This window comes from Microdochium trichocladiopsis, assembly GCF_020744255.1.
Source record: "Microdochium trichocladiopsis strain MPI-CAGE-CH-0230 chromosome Unknown B0I36scaffold_4, whole genome shotgun sequence".
Lineage (NCBI taxonomy): Eukaryota > Fungi > Ascomycota > Sordariomycetes > Xylariales > Microdochiaceae > Microdochium > Microdochium trichocladiopsis.
In genome coordinates, this window is record NW_025763547.1 from 1113357 (window position 1) to 1131644 (window position 18288).

At 56.3% G+C, this 18288-nt stretch overlaps 6 protein-coding genes and 1 non-coding gene across 7 annotated transcripts; 2 read left to right on the plus strand and 5 right to left on the minus strand.

Annotated features, from left to right (window-relative positions):
- Positions 1–661: 661 nt before the first annotated feature.
- On the plus strand, positions 662–2663 carry B0I36DRAFT_348040 (Metallo-dependent phosphatase-like protein; the record flags this gene model as incomplete). The annotated part of the gene is made up of 3 exons (XM_046156639.1): positions 662–836; positions 1073–1662; positions 1728–2663. 3 exons carry the CDS (start codon positions 662–664, stop codon positions 2661–2663), a joined length of 1701 nt encoding a protein of 566 aa, XP_046013724.1.
- A 1179-nt stretch (positions 2664–3842) lies between these two features.
- On the minus strand, positions 3843–3942 carry B0I36DRAFT_t70. Its single transcript has one exon. It is a non-coding gene; the product is annotated as a tRNA-Leu (tRNA).
- Positions 3943–4521: 579 nt separating this feature from the next.
- On the minus strand, positions 4522–6401 carry B0I36DRAFT_320287 (ubiquitin carboxyl-terminal hydrolase). Its single transcript, XM_046153532.1, has one exon. The coding sequence runs from the start codon at positions 6240–6242 to the stop codon at positions 4599–4601; it is 1644 nt and encodes a 547-aa protein (XP_046013725.1). The 5' UTR covers positions 6243–6401; the 3' UTR covers positions 4522–4598.
- A 138-nt stretch (positions 6402–6539) lies between these two features.
- Positions 6540–8184, minus strand: B0I36DRAFT_320288 (nuclear protein DGCR14). Its single transcript, XM_046153533.1, has one exon. It carries the CDS (start codon positions 8075–8077, stop codon positions 6668–6670), a length of 1410 nt encoding a protein of 469 aa, XP_046013726.1. The 5' UTR covers positions 8078–8184; the 3' UTR covers positions 6540–6667.
- A 1076-nt stretch (positions 8185–9260) lies between these two features.
- On the minus strand, positions 9261–10427 carry B0I36DRAFT_361643 (uncharacterized protein; the record flags this gene model as incomplete). The annotated part of the gene is made up of 1 exon (XM_046158509.1): positions 9261–10427. One exon carries the CDS (start codon positions 10425–10427, stop codon positions 9261–9263), a length of 1167 nt encoding a protein of 388 aa, XP_046013727.1.
- A 919-nt stretch (positions 10428–11346) lies between these two features.
- B0I36DRAFT_348044 (uncharacterized protein) lies at positions 11347–11712 on the plus strand (the record flags this gene model as incomplete). The annotated part of the gene is made up of 1 exon (XM_046156640.1): positions 11347–11712. The coding sequence occupies one exon, from the start codon at positions 11347–11349 to the stop codon at positions 11710–11712; it is 366 nt and encodes a 121-aa protein (XP_046013728.1).
- Positions 11713–15939: 4227 nt separating this feature from the next.
- B0I36DRAFT_320295 (uncharacterized protein) lies at positions 15940–17325 on the minus strand. Its single transcript, XM_046153534.1, has 5 exons — positions 17124–17325; positions 17070–17077; positions 16845–16957; positions 16600–16722; positions 15940–16486 (listed from the first exon to the last, which is right to left on the minus strand). Exons 1-5 carry the CDS (start codon positions 17158–17160, stop codon positions 16210–16212), a joined length of 558 nt encoding a protein of 185 aa, XP_046013729.1. The 5' UTR covers positions 17161–17325; the 3' UTR covers positions 15940–16209.
- Positions 17326–18288: the final 963 nt, after the last annotated feature.

Consider the following 18288-nt stretch of genomic DNA (forward strand, 5'->3'; position numbering starts at 1 on the left):
CACAAATGCGTCACCGAAATTAGACCCTGCGCGCACATGCGCCAAGCGACGGCAAGCAGGTGAGAAGAAGAGGTACATGGAGGTACAAGATTTCGAGGACGAGCTGCCCCGCGCCAAGGACGTAGGACCTGGCTAGGCCGGGAGGGGCAGCTGGGATGCTGGCAAGAAGCAGGGCCCCTGTGGGGGGGAAGCTCCTCCACTGCCCCTCGCCAGGCCAATCTGGTCCCTCGAGCACAAGGGGCCCGAAGTCGTCCCAAGTACCCTGACCCGACCTGCGGTGTGTTTGATGGCCTGGCGTGAGCAGCGAGCAACCCAGACTGCCTGCAGGCGGCCCCCTGACCAATGGCTGTAGCCACTGTGCCGGTTTGCCTCCAGCGGCCCTTCGAGCGAAGTGCCCGCACTCCTGCACTCATCAGCTCTGCCTCCCATCCCCCATCAACTCTGGCCGCCGCCACCATATCTTTTACCCTGACCTCGTGCCCAACCTGCGCCGCCTTTGCTCCACGACAACCGCCCTGGTGCCAGCACTCCGTAGACAAGGTCCTTTTTCTTCGCAGCACTTTTACCAACGGTACGCTCCGACTTTGCTCCCTCGACTGCGTCGCCGCTTCCTCCCTCGCCCGCTTGACCCCCTCGCGGCTGACCACCGCCCCCCGCCACCATGGACAACGACGAGGGCACCGAGCCTTTCCCCTCAATGGAGGAGCAGACCACCGGCCAGAGCGACAATGCCACCCGCGCGATCAAGCAGAAGAAGCCTCGGCCTGAGATTGACTTTACAATCCACACCATGGAGGACGGCGCTCAGGTTAACACCCAGGAGCGCGTCTGCAAAGGTACATCAATACTTGTTCCTCTAGTTATTGCTTTGGCTTTGCGGACAAGATTCACCAGTCAGAGGCATCATGCTGCGGTGCTGCGTGATCTGTCTAGCTTCTTGCGCAGTGCGAAACTGCTTCAACAAGAGGCGACACTTGCAAAGACAAATTACCACGTTGACCATCCCGACGGGTTGTGCGACAGTCTTCTTACACACCATGCCTGAGCGTGCTGACCATTTCCCACTTCACAGATGTCCAGGCGCCAGCCATGTACAAGCCCACAGATGAACAGTTCTTCACCGACGAGACTCATACCAAGCCCGACATAGCGTTCCTTAAGCAGCACTTCTACCGCGAGGGCCGCCTGACCGAGGAGCAGGCCCTGTGGATCCTCAAGACCGGCACAGAAGTCCTTAGGCAAGAGCCTAACCTGCTTGAGATGGATGCACCCATCACAGTTTGCGGTGACGTGCACGGACAGTACTATGATCTGATGAAGCTCTTCGAGGTCGGCGGCGACCCGGCGGAGACCCGGTACCTCTTCCTCGGTGACTATGTCGACCGCGGTTACTTCAGTATCGAGTGTGTGTTGTACCTGTGGTGTCTCAAGATCCACTACCCCAAGACACTCTGGCTCCTCCGCGGAAACCACGAATGTCGCCACTTGACCGACTACTTCACATTCAAGCTCGAATGCAAGCACAAGTACTCCGAGGCCATCTACGATGCTTGCATGGACTCTTTCTGCTGCCTGCCGCTTGCGGCTGTCATGAACAAGCAGTTCCTATGTATCCATGGAGGCCTGAGCCCTGAGCTTCACACCCTGGACGATATCAGAAATGTACGTGGCGGGGAGTGCTGAGTCTGGTTCGCATGGGGGTACGAGTGACTGATTTGAAACCACAGATTGACCGCTTCCGCGAGCCACCGACGCAGGGTCTCATGTGCGATATTCTTTGGGCCGATCCGCTGGAAGACTTCGGGCAGGAGAAGACAAACGAGTTCTTCATGCACAACCACGTCCGCGGCTGTTCATACTTCTTCTCTTACCCGGCAGCGTGCTCCTTCCTGGAGAAGAACAACCTGCTCTCCATCATCCGAGCTCACGAGGCCCAGGATGCGGGCTACCGTATGTACCGTAAGACGCGGACAACAGGCTTTCCCAGTGTCATGACCATTTTCTCGGCCCCGAACTACCTCGACGTCTACAACAACAAGGCGGCTGTGCTTAAATACGAGAACAACGTTATGAACATCAGACAGTTCAACTGCACACCGCACCCTTACTGGCTGCCCAACTTCATGGACGTCTTCACCTGGTCCCTGCCCTTCGTCTGCGAGAAGATCACGGATATGCTCATCGCCATTCTTCACACATGCTCTGAGGAGGAGCTGCAGCAAGATACTCCGATGACCAACTCACCAGGCCCGGTCTCGCCGCCCCTGAGCAGTCCCAGCTCCACAAACCCACTCAACGACCCAGATTCGATCGAGTATAAGCGCCGGGCGCTCAAGAACAAGATCCTTGCCATCGGTCGCATGTCGCGAGTGTTTGGTGTTCTGCGCGAGGAGTCTGAGAAGATTGCCGAGTTCAAGACAGTTTCTGGTGGCCGTCTGCCCGCCGGCACCCTCATGCTTGGTGCCGAAGGCATTAAGAGCGCCATCACCAACTTTGAGGACGCCAGGAAGGTCGATCTTCAGAACGAGAGGCTGCCGCCCAGCCACGAGGAGGTGCAGCGGCACCGCACAGAGGAGCACCAGCAGGCTCTGGAAAAGGCCACCCGGGAAGCGGAGAACGATAAGAAGCTTCAGACTCTTTCTCGACGGTTGAGCCAGTCGTAAGTTTTGATGCCGAGGTTCACGTCTGCGCAACGTGACGCTGACGCGTGCATGCGATTTAGGGAGCGTGGACCGCGCAAGCCGTAAGAGCTCACAAAAGTGGACAATCTGGGTCTGGCGGGGCGGTGTGAATGGGACGAGTCTGGCGTTCTCTGCTACGGAAATCACAAGCAGTCTGAAGTTAGGCAATGACACCAAAGAGGATGGTGCTCTTGATAATCAGGACTGGCATTAGCGATCCGAATAGACACAGCCGTGACGTTGCGTGGAAGGCACTGCGTGGAGGGAGTAGGACACACGTACCGGAAGGATATACAGCCGTCCTAGGCTAAGCTCATGAAATACACAGGATACCGTCGACATTCTGCTCGACTGCCATGATAAAGGTTCTCTATGCGTGTTTGAATGTTGCTCGCAGGTCGTTGAACAGCGACAACCAGGGGAGCCAAAAGAAATTTCCCCCGTTTTCCAGGCCCGGCTCGATCTGTGCGCATACGTCATTGGCATTCTAAAATGATGCGCTGCTCAGGGTGCCTTGCCTCGTGGAAGGAGCCACAGACACGCCTCGATGTCTGCTTTACCAAGACACGGCTCCGCTTAGAGGAACGACTCCTCCGAACAAGAGGCATTGGAGAATATTTGACGACGCCACGAGTACGACTGTGCTGGATACCAAAGAGTAGACTAGGCGAGGGAAAGCACCGCCAGAGGTCCTCAGAAGTCCCAACATGAAACTGAAATGAGAAACAGCTGATTTAATAATGTCCTCAAAGGGGCGAAATTGTATTCGCCATTGTGTGCTTTCTTCGATTTTGCGCAAGAAAGTTCTAAAAAGAAAACATGTACCTGCGCGGCTGCTCATTGACTCGCAAAAAGTTATATTCCCGACACTCGGGAAAATGAATGTCAGGAGCCGTAGACGAGCGCTGGACCCCGGGGACTACAAGGGCCCGACTGAAAAATGGGAACCGAGGCAGGAATCGCAGCCAACGACCACCATTCATCCCTACGTACTTGGGGTATCCAGACAAGCGACCGAGCATCATCCCGAGAAAAAAAAGTTACAAGCCACCACCCATCATCACAAAAGAATACCAACTCGTCCGTCGTCAGCAGACTCCAAAAAGAACATCTCTCCAAGAGGGAGGGAACCAACAACAAAAAGGAAAAAAGTATCAATGATGATGAGGACGAGACTCGAACTCGCGCGGGTTGCCCCATCAGGAAGTAACTTGTTAAGGTAACCTTAACCTGACGCCATAACCAACTCGGCCACCTCACCCGATTGTTGAAAACGAGATGGCTTATGAAAATACATGTATGCTCTCATCCTCCCTGAATGCTTCCGTGAGTGAAAGTCCGGGACAAGTCAGAGAAGCTTCCCAGTATCCATAGACACAACTGAAGTAGCTATCATAAGTCCCAGAGAATCGGGTACTTTGGAAAGGTCTGCGGGGTTCAGAAGTCTAAATGCCGTCAGAACAAAAAAGCAACAATCCAGAGCTACCACCGACGAGGCTTGGTCAGCCCGACTCATAGAGAAAATATGTGTGAGGCTTGCTTACTTCTATTGGGGGTCTTTGTAGATGCCGGGAGATATCTATAATTCTGAACTCCACGCCACAACATGAACAACTTCTGGCTGCCTTGGTGTTGGAACAACCTGTGCCTACCGCTTCCAGTTCTAAGGAAGCTGGTGCGCGCCCAATAGAGCGGATGACAAGGCGTGGTTCAGGAGACAAGGGCTCGCAACCCAGTCGACCCGTCTCATATGAATGAAGCAACAGGGATCTCGAGGCGATATGACAAGCAAGACCGTGCAGATCATTCAAAAGGAACATCACTCTTTAGCAAAGATAAATGCAGGGTATCTCATTTTATTTCGTTCCATGTGCCGGGCAAAATTTAAATGCCATCTCTGCACTGCCACCGCTGTCATCACGACGCCCTCTTCTTCCCTGCCTTCGGCTCTCTCCGGCGCTCCCATATCTGCAGGTACGACTCGCCGAGGTACAGCAGCTCCTTCTGCGCCTGCTCAACAAACAGGTCCTGGCACACCACCCACGAGTCCGTCCCCTTGTCGCGCAGCTGGACCTTCCACGTCTTGCGCTCCTCGCCAGTGTCGCCGACGTCCTCTTTTGCCCGGACCGCCTCGTGCACCACGTTTGCGACAAGGTCATACATGATCGGCTCTCCGGGGGAGTGTTCCGCCGGGTTGGGCTCCACGTAAGGGGCCATGTCTAGCCCTACGCGCGCGTCAAAGGTGACAATGGTTGGGTTGCGCTCGGCAACAAACTTGTTGGTCGAGAAGCGCTTGATGTGGAAGATAAGGTACGGCGGCAATGGGTGGACGAGGCGATACCGCTTGCGCTGGGCGAGGTGTTCTTGCGCTTTCACGCCGTCGTATTTCGACAAGATCGTGGTCAGCGGGACCTGGGGAATAATGTTGCGCTCGAGCTCGTCCTGAAAGAGGGGCGTGGCCGGCAGGTCGAGTGTCAGCAGGAGAAATCGGCTCATGTCGGTCTTGACCTCGGCGGCTTCTTCAAAGCGCAGGCGGTCGTTGGCGTCGGCTTTGGCTGTGATGGCCTGCGACTCGACCTTGAGCTTGCCCTGGAAGATGCGCTGGACCATGCTAGACCCGGGCTTTGTCTTGCTCCCGCCCAGGCCCAGATGCAGGTTGTTAAGGAACCAGGACAAGAACTCTACAGGGTCTGACTGCGCCGTCAGAGTGAAGCGCTTATTGGACAGAAGTGCAATCTCCTGGAGCAGCTCGTGCGGGGAGACGTGGTTCTTGAACGCGCGCGGGTTCCATATCTTGCGGAACAGGATGCTGCACCGCCGCACCAGCTCCGTCCGCGACGAGAGATCCTCGAGCAGGAGATAGTTCCGCAGCGGCGCCACGTGGGACAGCGCCTGCACCACGACGTTGAGGTAGTCGTTTTCCTTGATGTTGTTCATCCCCACGTACCCGGGCGTGTACTCTTTCCCTTGAAATGTGAACGCCTTGCGCGGCTTGCGGTCGAGCTCCATGACCTCCTCGCGTGTATACCGGGGGTCCGACACGTACTTGATGTCGTCCAGCGATTTGCTCTTGACCTCGTAGCCCTCGGGCAGCACGTACACCTTTTGCGTTTGCATGTTGATGAAGACGTGGTGGCCCTCATCCAGCGCGTGGAAGTAGGCGTGTGATTTCGGCCCGCGCCCCTGGAAGTACTTGCCGCACACGAGGCACGCGTACACGTTGATGTTGGACAGGCTGATGGAGCAAAGCTTCTCAAAGTCAAAGTCGAGCACGTTGCGGTCGATCGTGTCGAGGTACAGGTCGTCGTAGCCCGCCGTGGGCGCGGCTTGTCGTATCGGCGCCTTGGCTGGCTCTAGCTCGTCGTCGTCGTCGTCCAGCATCGCTTCGCCCGAGCCCCCCGGCGCTATCGTGTGGTTGCCTTCGGGCGCGAAGCCATTGCTGAAGTGCCCGTCAGGCGTTGCGGAGCCGTTGAGGCTGTCTTCATATCGTGAGCGCTTCGAGGCCGGGGAGCCTATGCCGTGCAGCTCGTCCAGGGCTTCGGACGCAGGGCGTTTGGACATGGTTGTTTGCTAGTGGTGCCGCCTGCAACCGTCGCGCGTCTCTACACACAGTGCTCTGGTGGTCGATAGGCTCGAGTGGGCGAATTGAGGCTGCTATGGGTCCTGCTTGCTTCGCTGTGCGACCCTGCGTGTGCTGCGTCTGTGGTTGTCGTGAAGGCGTGCGGCTCAAATGACGAAAGTTGAAAAGCTCAGGTCGAAGCTCGACCGAAGCCTACAGCGAAAAGTGGGGCGCATGTGGTGGTGCCTCTTGACAGCAAGGCGAATCTCCCACTAACAATGCTACCACGAGGTTGACTTGATGCATTTCCTGGGCGTTGAACTAGTGTATATTTCATTCGCGAAGCTCGCCGGCCTCGTTGGGTATCATGTATCGCTATCTGTAAATCAAAATCTCGGTCCAGCCACCATTCCAGTCTGCAAGAACCTCACTTGGCTACCTGCTTCAGCTTCGATCCCTTGTGCCTCGGCGTCGTGTCGCCAAAGGGCGTCCTAGGCGTCATTCCACTTTTGCTTCCAATCTTGCCCCAGAGCCTCTGTGCGGCCGGTGTAAAATTACTGCCAACCCGAGGGCTGCTCGGAAACTTGGGCACGGGCGTCTTATCCACCTTGCCCGTCATGCCGGCCGTTGACGCGCTGCGTTTCGACTGGGAAATCCTGTCCACCATGCGGTGATGCAGTGCCTCACGGCGCGGTTGCGCCTTGATCATGAATGGGTTTGGTGTGTCATCGCCCGGTCCAAGATCAATCTTTGGGAGCGGTTTCTGCTCGTGAACAGGCTCCTCGTCGTCTACAAACGAATATCCGTTGACTCTGGGCGTCTCGCTCCCCACTGCCGTAGACGTGTTCCCCCGCGGCTCAGTCCTCTTCCCTGCAATCGCATCTCGCACTGCTGACAGCGACGGCGAGGACGGGACCGACTCCCCCTCTGTACTACTGATGTCTGGCTGCGGTAGCCGCGTATTCTGGTAGTTGATTGCTCGCGGTGGCGCACGAGATTCAGCCTCGGCTTTCTGAAACGTTGTAGTGGCGACAGTGTCCTCTACGCCGGCCGGCGCGAACATGAGCGCATTGTCCGGGGCAGTCTTCCACGTGTCGCACTGCGCAGGGCGATCGTCCCCGTCTTTGATAGCCAGGCGATCTCTCTTGAACCCATCGTCCACGAGACTACCGCGTGCCTCGAGCAACCGGACCTCGACTTCTCGTTGCTTCAGCTGCATCCGGGACGGCAGCTTGTTCCCCATCCACAGCCAGGCATACTTTTCTACCTTTTTCGAGTTTTGCCGGTCGAGCAACTTGTAGAAGCTCTCGTTGTCCTCGCTTGTGTACTTGGCCTGGAATGCCCCTAGGCTCATCGCAGTGTCTACATCAACCTTGTCTGCACTCGTCATCGTGGTTGACGCGGCAGAGACGGCAGACACAACAGACACTGGCGTGTCCCCAACGAATGTCCTCGGCGTCTGCCCAGATATGGGCGTCAGACCCAGCGACGTGCCCCTGCGCCCATGATTGCGCTTCCTGCCAGGTGTCATGACATGTTGCAGCCGCCTCCCCGCGCTGGCGATCCATGCTTCGTCCTTTGACTCGAGCGCGTCAAGATACTCCTGCTGCGTCTCGCTCTCAAGCAGCCCCGGGAAAAAGTCCCGCGCGATGATGTGCGACAGCGCCTCGGTGTAGCTGTCCTCGTCGATGACTGTCTTGGGCCGTTTGATCCGTTTCGTCGGTGGGGGAGGGGGCATCAGTTCGAGATCGGTCGTCCGTTTGCGCACGAGGGATGTCGATACAGCCTGCGGCGGCGCAGGGCCGGTGCTGGGACCTGCGCCAGTGTTTTCCGCCATGATGTGTCGCGGGGAGATGTGGAGTCCGAATGTTGTTCTTGTCGCGGAGCGACTCGAGCTTCTGATAGGGGCAAGGGCGGCCTTCGAAGTTTGAAGTTGGTGGAAGGTCGCTCTGGCAAACCGATGCAGAAGGTCGACGTCAGGCAGATGCAGGGCCTAAGAGACTGGGTCCACTTTTTCTCATACCGGCGACAACGACGCCAACAACCTTATTTGCTCCGGCCTGGTAATATCGCAGGAACTAGCACTTGGAACGCTGGGACCATGAATTGAAGAAGTCAAAAGTGTATTGTCCATGTGTTACAGCAGAGGCCCAAGGACCGTCTTTACGGTTGAAAAATCTGTACGGTGGGCAACCTGATTGTCAGCTCGTCATAACTGTCAATTCCCCTCCGACAATAGGTCAACTTGTCCACCCTGATGCATCTGACACAAGGAATACTTCTTTGTGCTCCGGTACTCGTCCCAGACCAAGCATGTCCGCGTTCTTGAGGAAACTGGAGATCAAATAGTGCATAGTAATGGTCGGCCTTCACAAACCGACCATGGAAAATGACCAGATCATGCTTTCATCAGCACCCGACGTCTGCACGTGCATCAACGTCGCCCAGTACCCAGTCGCTAGTATCCTGTCCTTCCACAGTTAAGCTCACCATAAAGAGGCGAGAGAAAGAATGACTGTGGACTCGAGGTCACGAGCTAAATGAATTTCGAACTTCAATCAATCCATTGTGAGATGCTGCTCTAACTTGTTGGACGGTCCCACCAGCACAAAGGTCCAGTGGATGCACAAGACAAAGAGCATTGTTGGCGGCCTGTACACACCGACACTGTGGACGGTTGAGATTGTGCAGGGAGTGAGATGGACCACAGTTTCTTCACCAACACCCAATCTGCTCATCACTTCACACTCACTTTGAAATCACGGCACAGACACAGACTCGTTTTTGGAAGAAGTTCTTTTTTGAGAATGCCCTTCTTCTCGATGCACAAATACCCAAGATATTTGTACATGGCGATCCACGGGCAAGAATATGTATGTGCATCAAGAAGCGTAACCCGCAGAGCGGTCATACAAAACCCTAAACGCCAGAGGCCGGTCCTCTTATTCCCGGTGAAACCAAATCTTTTGTCCTACGTCAATCCCATTTTGTACAATTGATCATGATGAGTGAAGCACCATCTAAGCACGGAAGGCGCGGACAACGCGCTTGCCATTGATGGCGGCGATCGAGAGTGCTGAGGACTGGCCCGTCTGGCAGGTCGTGCCGCCAGCCACGGCCATGGCAACTGACCAGGTGCCAGAAGCGCACTGCTGGAAGGACTTGCCATCAATGCAGTTCCACTCACCCTCAGTGCTGCAAGCACCAGTGAGAGCAGATCCTGCGGCCGGGGGAAGGAGACCACCAACGGGAGGGTTGGAGGGGGCAGTAGGCGTAGCGGCAGGGGGCTCGACAATGGTCGAAGTCGGGACGGCAGCCGGGGCGGAGGGAGTAGGGGCAGAGGGAGCCGAGGGCTGAGGAGCGGGAGAGCCGGCGCTCGGAGGCACGGTGATGAAGACGCCACCGGGCAGGGTCGCAGTAGGCTGGGAAGCAGCAGGGGAAGACGGCACAGGCGCAGGAGCGCCGCCAGAGCCGCCATCGGTACGCTTGCAGACAGAGTCGCCACAGCCAGCATCGCAGCAAAGCTCGTGGGGGAAGCCGAAAGCGCCAATGTTGTTCTCGACGGACGCACCGGGGTTGGCGAACTCGACATCGTTGCTCTCGACGGTCTTGGCCTTGCCCATGATGTTGAGAACAACCATGTCAGGAAGAGCATCGAAGTTGGCCTGGGAACCGCCAGTGCCGGTCAGAGTGATGGGCGAGCAGAACTGGTAGAACTCGCGGTTGCCGATACGGTTGACCCACGACCAGGAGAAGATGGCATCACCAGCGGGGATGTCGGTCGGGATGGTGAAGTCGTAAGTGTCGGGGTTGGTGGCGGATGCACTGTTGCCTTCGCGGTTGCCGTTGAGGCCACGGGCGGGCATGCCACCCTGAACAGTGTGGATGACCTTCCACTTGGTATCCTTGGAAGGGCTGAGGTCGTAGGTCATGGAGAACTGAGCAGAACCGCCACCGTGGACGGCAGTGCCCGCAGTCTTGAGCGTCTGCTTCGAGCCAAGGGCCCAGGTGGTGCCAGCACCACCAGTGAAGAACTGGGCATTGGTGGCCTGGCAAGGGAAGTTGCTACCAGAGTCCTCAAGCGGAGAGGAGATGGTGCCCGGGAAGGGAGGAGGGTTGACCATGTTCTGGTGGGCCGATGCAAAGGCGACGAGGCCAGCGAAGACGGTAATAGCCTTGGCGAACATGTTGACTGTTTGTGATGAAGAAAGAGTGCAGAGACTTTGAAATCGTTCCAGACGAGATGAAAATCTGAATAGGTGACAAGACCTGGTTTTTGGTGCGCGTTTGCAGTGCAGAAGAAGCCGTCAGAGTCAATCTGAGTGGCTTGTGATGTCGTAGGAGACGGTGGTATGTCTAGGAGTGGTAGTTGGTCAGTTGTGTGTTCAGAATGCTGGAGCGAGACTGGCAGTGCAGTCTTGCAATAGGCCTGATATACGGCGAGCAGCGTGGAAGGCACGGCCTGAGGAACGAAACTCGGAGTGGGAAGGAAGCCAGAGCTCGCTCTGGACTTGGACACTCCGCTCGGAACCATCGCAGTTTGATCATGGACAAGTCCATTCATTCTCTTTCGGACCTCGTTCCTCATGCCGAAAGAATCCAACAGATTTGATCAGACATTTTACTCACCGGATGGCTGGCTTTGATGGGACGAGAGGACAAAGCGAGCTATGCACGACAGCGGTCTGGGACGAGAGTGATTCTTGTCTTTGTGAGGTGAGTGAAGACTCGAAAGATGGTACTGCGCCAGGCGGATGATGGAGCTTGTCAAAAGATTGGAAGCAAGAATGACTGAGAAGGACCAGGCCTTTTTGATGATGATGTTTCAGTGAATGAATGAGATGACTCTTTGTCTTCTTCGTGCAAACGATTGTCGTCGAGACTGAACTGCCGCAGGCGGGTGGAGGAGAGAAGGAGGAGGGCAGGAAACGAAACACCAGCACGACCAGCGACGAGCATCTTATAACCAGACATTCAGACGACAGGCAGCACATGCAGAGACAAGCGTGCCAAGGGGCCTGGTCGAGGGGCCGCCGACAGGCTGGCGAGCGCCCGTCCAGCGCGGGCACCGTCACAAGGGGGGGCTGCTGCAGGGACAGCCGCGCGATGCGGCACCCTCATTGGGCGCAGCCCCTGGGCGCGAGCTGCAGGGCCCTCTTGCTGGGCCCTTGGATGCCTCCAAAACCTCCAAGACAGGGGGAGGTTGGAGGGATGGACAAGGCCGTCCGCGATGGTGAAGCGAGATCGCCTGCTGTGGTCCGTACGCCCTCCCAGGAGCGGGCGCGACAGGGGGGCCAATGGGGAGGCCTAAGCGACGATCTCCCACGCGGTGGCTTTTTCGCTCCTCCGCCCCTTGCCCATTGTCCTCCCGCCTCTCGCCCGGAGCACGAGCCCTGGCGCCCTCCTGGCGCCCTTGTCCCCAGCCAGTCAGGTGCTGGCCCCGGGATGCGCCGCGCGTGGCACGAAGCATAGCGGCTCACTGACATGTTGCCGGACTGGCCTTGGCAGGGATCCTCCGCCAGGCAGGTCGGTGGCCCCGCCATCCGGAGGCGACGCTCGCGACGCTACACTGCTCGTACTCGAGCCTGTCTGCTCGTGGCCTGACCTCCGGGGCACGTCTGACAATAGCCCGTCGCTGAGGTGCCGATACTCAGACGAAAGAAAGGGCTTTCTTTCAGGCTCATGCGTAACCACACCCGGCTCCAGATGATTTGGCATCGGCGACAAAAATACGACATGGTCATACCACCTGAGCACACAGGCATTGTCGGAAGAGGCGCAGCTGTGAGGTGCACGACAAAGTCGCCTTGCGCATTGACTCCATGGATCGTGTTGACGAGCTGGCAGGGAACTCCCCTGCCGCCCACCTACCTAGGCCGTGGGTTCATGCGGAGGCAGCCTCAGCCCTCTGCTCGCCGTGTCATACCGTATTCACAAGTCGATGTCGATCTTCCGTGAAGGACTCCTTCATCACGAGCAAGCCTCGTCTTCGGCAGCGCAGCCGCGCGCTCGGCTGATGGCGTTGGTGTACCGCCACTGGCTCGAAAACCCGGCCAGTGCAACGATCATGCCCTCAACTATCGCATTGATGTGGACTATGCCCTGTCGCCACTTGTACCACCATGGAGCTTTGTGCCTTAGTGCCACCTGCTATACGGTTGCACTGCAAAGAGACTGGGCGGAGCCAGACAATGGCAGCGGGGAGGACCTGCTTTTTCCCCGTTGGCCTCCACCGCCGGTCCACGAAGGTGGTTGGGACAATTGGTGTCCTTGACTGCGAACGAGCCACGTCCCGAGCCCTCATATCGCCAGAAGACAATGGAAATGCCGCATGGGTGCTTGCCTGTGGATTGCACATCATCTCCTGGTCGCGAAGATCACTGCTCGACCCAAGGCCTTTGTCCGAAGCTTGGCCTTGGGCGGAGCCAACCAGACTTCGCAAGGACAGAGTCTCTCTCACGCGGCCCGCCCGTGATCGTCAGGGGGGCCTGGCGGCCGTTTGCGCGTACACAGTCATGGCTGGCCATTGTGCATGAGACCACAGCTGCCGGTCTTGAATCGCTGCACCAAATGCATGGAAAAGAAAGAGTCAGGACCTGAGACCAAAGCATCCGGTCTTCCTGGCGCGCGCATCACTAGTGGGATCTGGCAACTCGCCTATTGTTCTGGCGCCCTTTGTCCACATCAGCTGTCCTCCCCAGATCGCTTGCGCGAGCTAACAACGGGCCTATCCAAGCTGACTTGAGCACTCTGAACTTCCTATTCTCGACGGACGGCGTGGCAGAAGTGGTCTCGGACAGGCCTCCCATTGGCAGCAACGCGAGACCCAATGAGAAGACGTAGACGGGTTCTCCTGCAGGGGCACTCGGGCGCCATCCCTGCTGCGCTGGACGTTCCCCTGCCGCGACGCTCTCTGACGTCCGCGCTTGTGGCTTCGTGGTGGGGTCTCGACTGGCTCTGGCCCTGTGGCCCGGCGCCGTCGAAAGTTCTGAAACGAGCCAAGTCTGAGAACCCATCCAGGGGGTCAGGAGTGCTTTTCCTCATGCGCTGCTCAAAGTGGGTTAACAAAGTGCCTGCCGCTCCGTCTTGTCTTGCCAGCCAACCATGTCTGAACTCTGCAGCTGGTCCAGACGTTCAAGACTCGCCTAGTCGCTTCGTCACGACACTTTCCTCACCCGAAGCGACGCAACACCACGGCCGAATTCGGTGTCCGCTGCTGGCGCGGTCCTCCTCTTTGTGCTGTTTCGAGAAGTAGCCATGTGACGAAACTTTGCGCCAATAGCCTGGCCATCGTCCGAAAGGCGCTGCCGGAAGCTGGGGCTGATCTCCATTGCGCGCTTCCATGTCGCAGGCACACCGTCAGACCGCGCGAGGTTTGTCCCGCAACCAGTTGTCAGTCATATCCACGGGCGTTGTCAAAGTTGAGACCACCAGTTATCGTTGCAAATGCAGTTTAGATTGAGTAAAAACAATCTCCCTGCGCGTGGGATAAGTGATAGTTCATCCCATCGCCAGCACTCGCTAGAAAGATCACAAGACGGGGGGCGGGTTTACGTTGCCTTGCATGCATGAAACGAAACATCCCAAGTCTCTCCGTACGGCCTCCTCCACGCCCATGCAACCCTGCTTCTCTCGTCGTTCCTCGAGGTAAAAATCAGTACCGGGAAGGAGAAGGTGTGAACACCAATAACATATCTTGAAACAAGACCATATTGTCCTTTGTTCCCTGCTTGCTTGTTCTCAGGTCGGGCGCTGGGGAAAGCAGGGGTTGGAGAGATCGCCATCGGCGGCGGCGGCGGCTACAGGACCAGCAGCCCCGTGCACTCGAGTACAGTCTGCGGGGACACTTACGCATGCAGGCATGCCATTCAAGGCAGGCATCCTTCGTGTGCCTTTCCCACTTGTATGAGTCTGGGGGAGGAAGGGGTTTCGAAATCACGAGAAGCTTAGCTCGGTGAGACCTCGCGATTGGACAGACCATTGTCGCTGCCAACAGCCTGTGCCTAGTTTACGCTGGCTACGAGTCTTCCCTTACTGCGCACGCGGGTCCACGGAATCATGCAACTATCAATAAAGCGGACAACAGCGAGGCAAGACGAAGACATGTTGCTAACCCGTCATGGGCGGACTTGGTCTCAGCCTTTGTCGAGAGAGGGCTGCTCTATTAAAGGCCCTGAAAAGACCTGTTTCCTGATCAGGAAATCACATGTTTTGGCACAACTTGTGACATGCTTAATCTCCGAGCCGTCGCCAGATCTCCCAGGATTTCGTTCCTTTCGAGTATTTAGCTATTTGCGGCCACTCTCACATGACGATTTGATTCGGTGAAAATCCCCCCCGCTCTAATATTAAGAAGAATGCGTAATATCCTGATCGGCTACAGAGCGTCTGTGCTGAGTCTCTTAGCGAGGGATGACGACGGAGCAGCAGCTTGGCGACCAGCTCGTCGCAGGTAGATCGCCGTGATCCACTCTTTCCTTCGTGCTGTATATTGCCATGTTCATGATCTTGGCTGAGCCCCTCGAGACCTGAAGAATGGCATGTGACGCTATGCTTGAGGCTCGTTTGTCCTTGCGGCCGTATTGCCTAGGAGCTATTGCTGATGAAGAAAAGCAACTTTTTACTGTCCGGTCCGAGACTTTGGACGGTAATGGCGATGGCTGTTGGTCTATGCTCGGATTTTCTCTGAAAATCTGAGTTGTGTCGAGGATCACGAGAAATTGGGCAAGAACACCTTGGCGGTTGGAGTTCCTGATTCTCATTTTCACCTAGTCATCCAGAATCGTTGTGGCTGGCCCAAGACAATCATTATCTACGGGACAATGGCATAGTTGCACCAAGCCCTTCAGTCAAATAGGCAGGGATAGGCCCCAGAGGATTGTGAAGAAGGCATGCCATTCACGCGACAAGTCCATGTTGATGACAAGTCCAGACTTCTCTCGTTGAAAAGAAATCGAAGTCAAGAACGCAGATGCCGCAGCAAGGCAAACTAGAGCCTCGGCAAAACCCATGGCCTTCTTTCCACGAGACTAGCGTTCCACTTACCCAGTCCAGACCAGGTGCCGCCAACTGAACGAGTTGGCCATTGCAAGAAAGTCGACTCCCATATGAGTCCTTACGGCACCAAGTCCATGGCCACCATAATCGGATGCAACCCGGGACCATCGTGAATTTTCCGTGCAGCGTGCCACTGCGACTCGGGCAGCGTGCCGGAGTAGTGTCAGAGCGTAGTGATATGCGCAGAGTTCAGGCAAAGTCGGATCACGGAGCCTATACAAGACAATACTGTTGGCTCATTGACCATCCTACACTCCTGAACAGTAGTGGCGGGAACACTGTTGCAATCAGGTCGATTTCTGCACCTTTTCGGCCAGAGCGCACACGTCTCGTGATGACTTAGGCACGAGCCGCCCTGTACGCGCGCAGATGGCTGGTTGCTTAGGTCTGTGCCGAGAAGAGCATGGACCTCGGATATATGGTTGTTTCCGTCTTGCTACTAAGCATGGCAAGCTATTGATTTACATGATTATAATTGCCGGTATCACAACAAGCGTAACATCAAATGATGTGCATGTACTGAATGAGTTGATTCAGGAACCATGCAATACAATCGCTCTCATCTAGAACTAGTCTACCGGGAGTGACGAATGGGGATGGTTGCCTGATCATCATGATCTCGGTAGCAAATATTTCTCAATAGCTATTTATACATGCAGGTATGAGGCTGTTCTGTCGACACCTCGATAGCTTCGATATCATTCGAGGTCGACTGACTAGATGGCAGTGATGCCCTGTGTTAAGACTGGGAACCCGCATGCGTTTGTACAACTTATACAGCTAACGGTCGGTGGTGAGTCTCGAGTTTCTATCGTATTCTAAGCAGTAACAAAACATCTAATGACAACCTCTACAGCTGAAGTACCACCGACGAGAAGCTTAGTCTGTGCACTTGATGTGGGTAGCAGCAGGTCAAACAGCCGCGGCCACAGCCTCGTCCTCAACCTCCTTGGGAGCAAAGTGGTCGGTATCCTCAAAGCCGTAGTCCTCGCGCGTCCACAGCTTCATCCGCTGCGTGCGGAACTCTTCAAAATCCCACTCCCGGTCCTCGAGATGCGCAGGGTCCTTGTAGACATATACCTCGGTCTCCACCACCTCATCCTCCGCCTTGCCGTTTGACTCGCCCTCCTGGCCCTTACTGCCACCGGGCTTAGGCAGGAGGCGGACTTTCACGGTCTCACGGACGTATCTGGTTTTCCGAGAACGGCTCGATTAGTGACATGCCGAGCAAACATCATCCTTTTCTAATTGGCAAGAGCATGGGAAGCGATGTTCGGGATGACAAAGACGAAGCAAACTTACTCGTCTCCCTCAAACTGATCGAGCTTGTACATGTTGGCCGCCGTCAGGCCGGTCACGTACATGCCGCGTACCTCGTGATCCGCATCTGCTGTAATGCCAGGGTAGTCGGCATATTTGACTCTCCTACGGTAGCGTGTTAATTGCAGGGTCTCAGGCGATCAGGCCCCGAAACCGCTCTTGATCTAAGCTATAATCACAGCTGTCTTTCCGGTCCGCGGAGAAATGGGCTCATGATAGACACGTACCGTCTGCTGTAGCCGGGCAGTATCGCCGGGTGGAAGTCATGAAGGCTCTTCAGAACGGCGACATCTTGGGTGGCAGAGCGGTAGCACACAGTGAAGAACACCTCGGGTGCCATCTGTAAAGAAGTGAGGTGAGCGGCCTGTCTCACTGAGCCCTTGACAGCGGCCGAGCATGACCGTGTAGGAACGTGGAACGTACCAAAGTACCTGTTGCACTGTCAGGATTGATAAAGTAGTATGTGGACGAGGTCATGCCGGAGCTCCACTGCGAGTAGGACTTACCGTAGAAGAAGGCCGTGTGCGTCTCGTCAGAACCCATTGTGTGTGTGAGTTTCGACAGATGGTCCTTATCGCGGTTGCGTCACACTACCTCAACGACCAGAATACGGGCGGCGTTCAGAATCACCACACGAACAAGCCTGAAGAGATTCGATGCGCTGGGACAGTGGTTGGCATCACGCAAGGCAGACTGACCCAGGGGACCGACCGTTGGGAGGGAGTGACGCCCACCGAGCCGTTATCAGATCGGCCTGACCCCACCTTTAGGGGTGCCCGCTCCGTCTTCGGCTTGGGGGACTTGCAACACACTCAAAGTCTGGAGCCAGGCACATGGCATGTTCTGCTGAGGCTCACAATGGACGTCAAGAACACCTGCCAGGCCGCGCCTCTTTCTTTTTCCATTTAACATGCCAGCTTCACACGGTTGGATGTAAATGTCACCGTATCCGTCCCTTCCCTTTCGCGTGCAGCTACGACGATAAGACGACGGGCTAAAGTAACGACTGGGCGCGTGCGACACTCATGACACCGACAAAACTTCATCATTCACGCACAACTCGCCTCTCGTGGCAAATGATGGGATCTTTGCATCACAGCTATCTGATACGCATCTCAGCCGGAGGCGCGAATGCCCGCCTCTAACTGTCGGGGGCAGACTTGCAGTACTCAACTAGCTGCAAAGAACTTACCATGCGAGTGCTGCTCGTGGAGCTACTTTTTTGGTCGAAACCAAGTGATCTGGATCTGTCGATTGTCTTGCTGCCCCAGTGGAAACGCCAGATGCAGCGATGGCTGACTACAACAGTACGATGCGTGTGACTCCGTAGCTGTCAGGATAGGCGGACGGGGCAGCTCCGATCATGAAAATCCCCGAATGCCACGCGGTATATGCACAGTCGTCGGATGCGACGTCACCTGGGGAAGTCCTTTGGTCGGGAGCGTCTTTCGCGTCAACCACAACGCGCCCAGCACTGGGGGCGGCTCTGCGACAACTGGACACTTAAGCACCAAAAGAGTTTAGCGCAGGGACATGGGCCCGGCCGGGGTGCGGCGGGCCCCTGAGCCAGACAAAGGCTTTGATTGGCCCAGTGGCTGGGGGAAGGCGGCCCTAGAGCTAGACAGATATGGCCTAGCGCCAAATGATTTCGCGACGGCAGGCCCCAGCGAC

What these genes read in the sequence shown, in the direction of transcription:
- B0I36DRAFT_320287 (XM_046153532.1), bottom strand. Translation starts at nt 6,242, where the DNA reads ATGTCCAAACGCCCTGCGTCCGAAGCCCTGGACGAGCTGCACGGCATA.
- B0I36DRAFT_320295 (XM_046153534.1), bottom strand. Translation starts at nt 17,160, where the DNA reads ATGGGTTCTGACGAGACGCACACGGCCTTCTTCTACG. An exon ending in CTGCCCGGCTACAGCAGACG is followed by an intron (nt 16,723 to 16,844) that starts GTACGTGTCTAT and finishes ACGCTACCGTAG; the next exon opens with GAGAGTCAAATATGCCGACT. An exon ending in GATCAGTTTGAGGGAGACGA is followed by an intron (nt 16,487 to 16,599) that starts GTAAGTTTGCTT and finishes TCGGAAAACCAG; the next exon opens with ATACGTCCGTGAGACCGTGA.
- B0I36DRAFT_320288 (XM_046153533.1), bottom strand. Translation starts at nt 8,077, where the DNA reads ATGGCGGAAAACACTGGCGCAGGTCCCAGCACCGGCCCTGCGCCGCCG.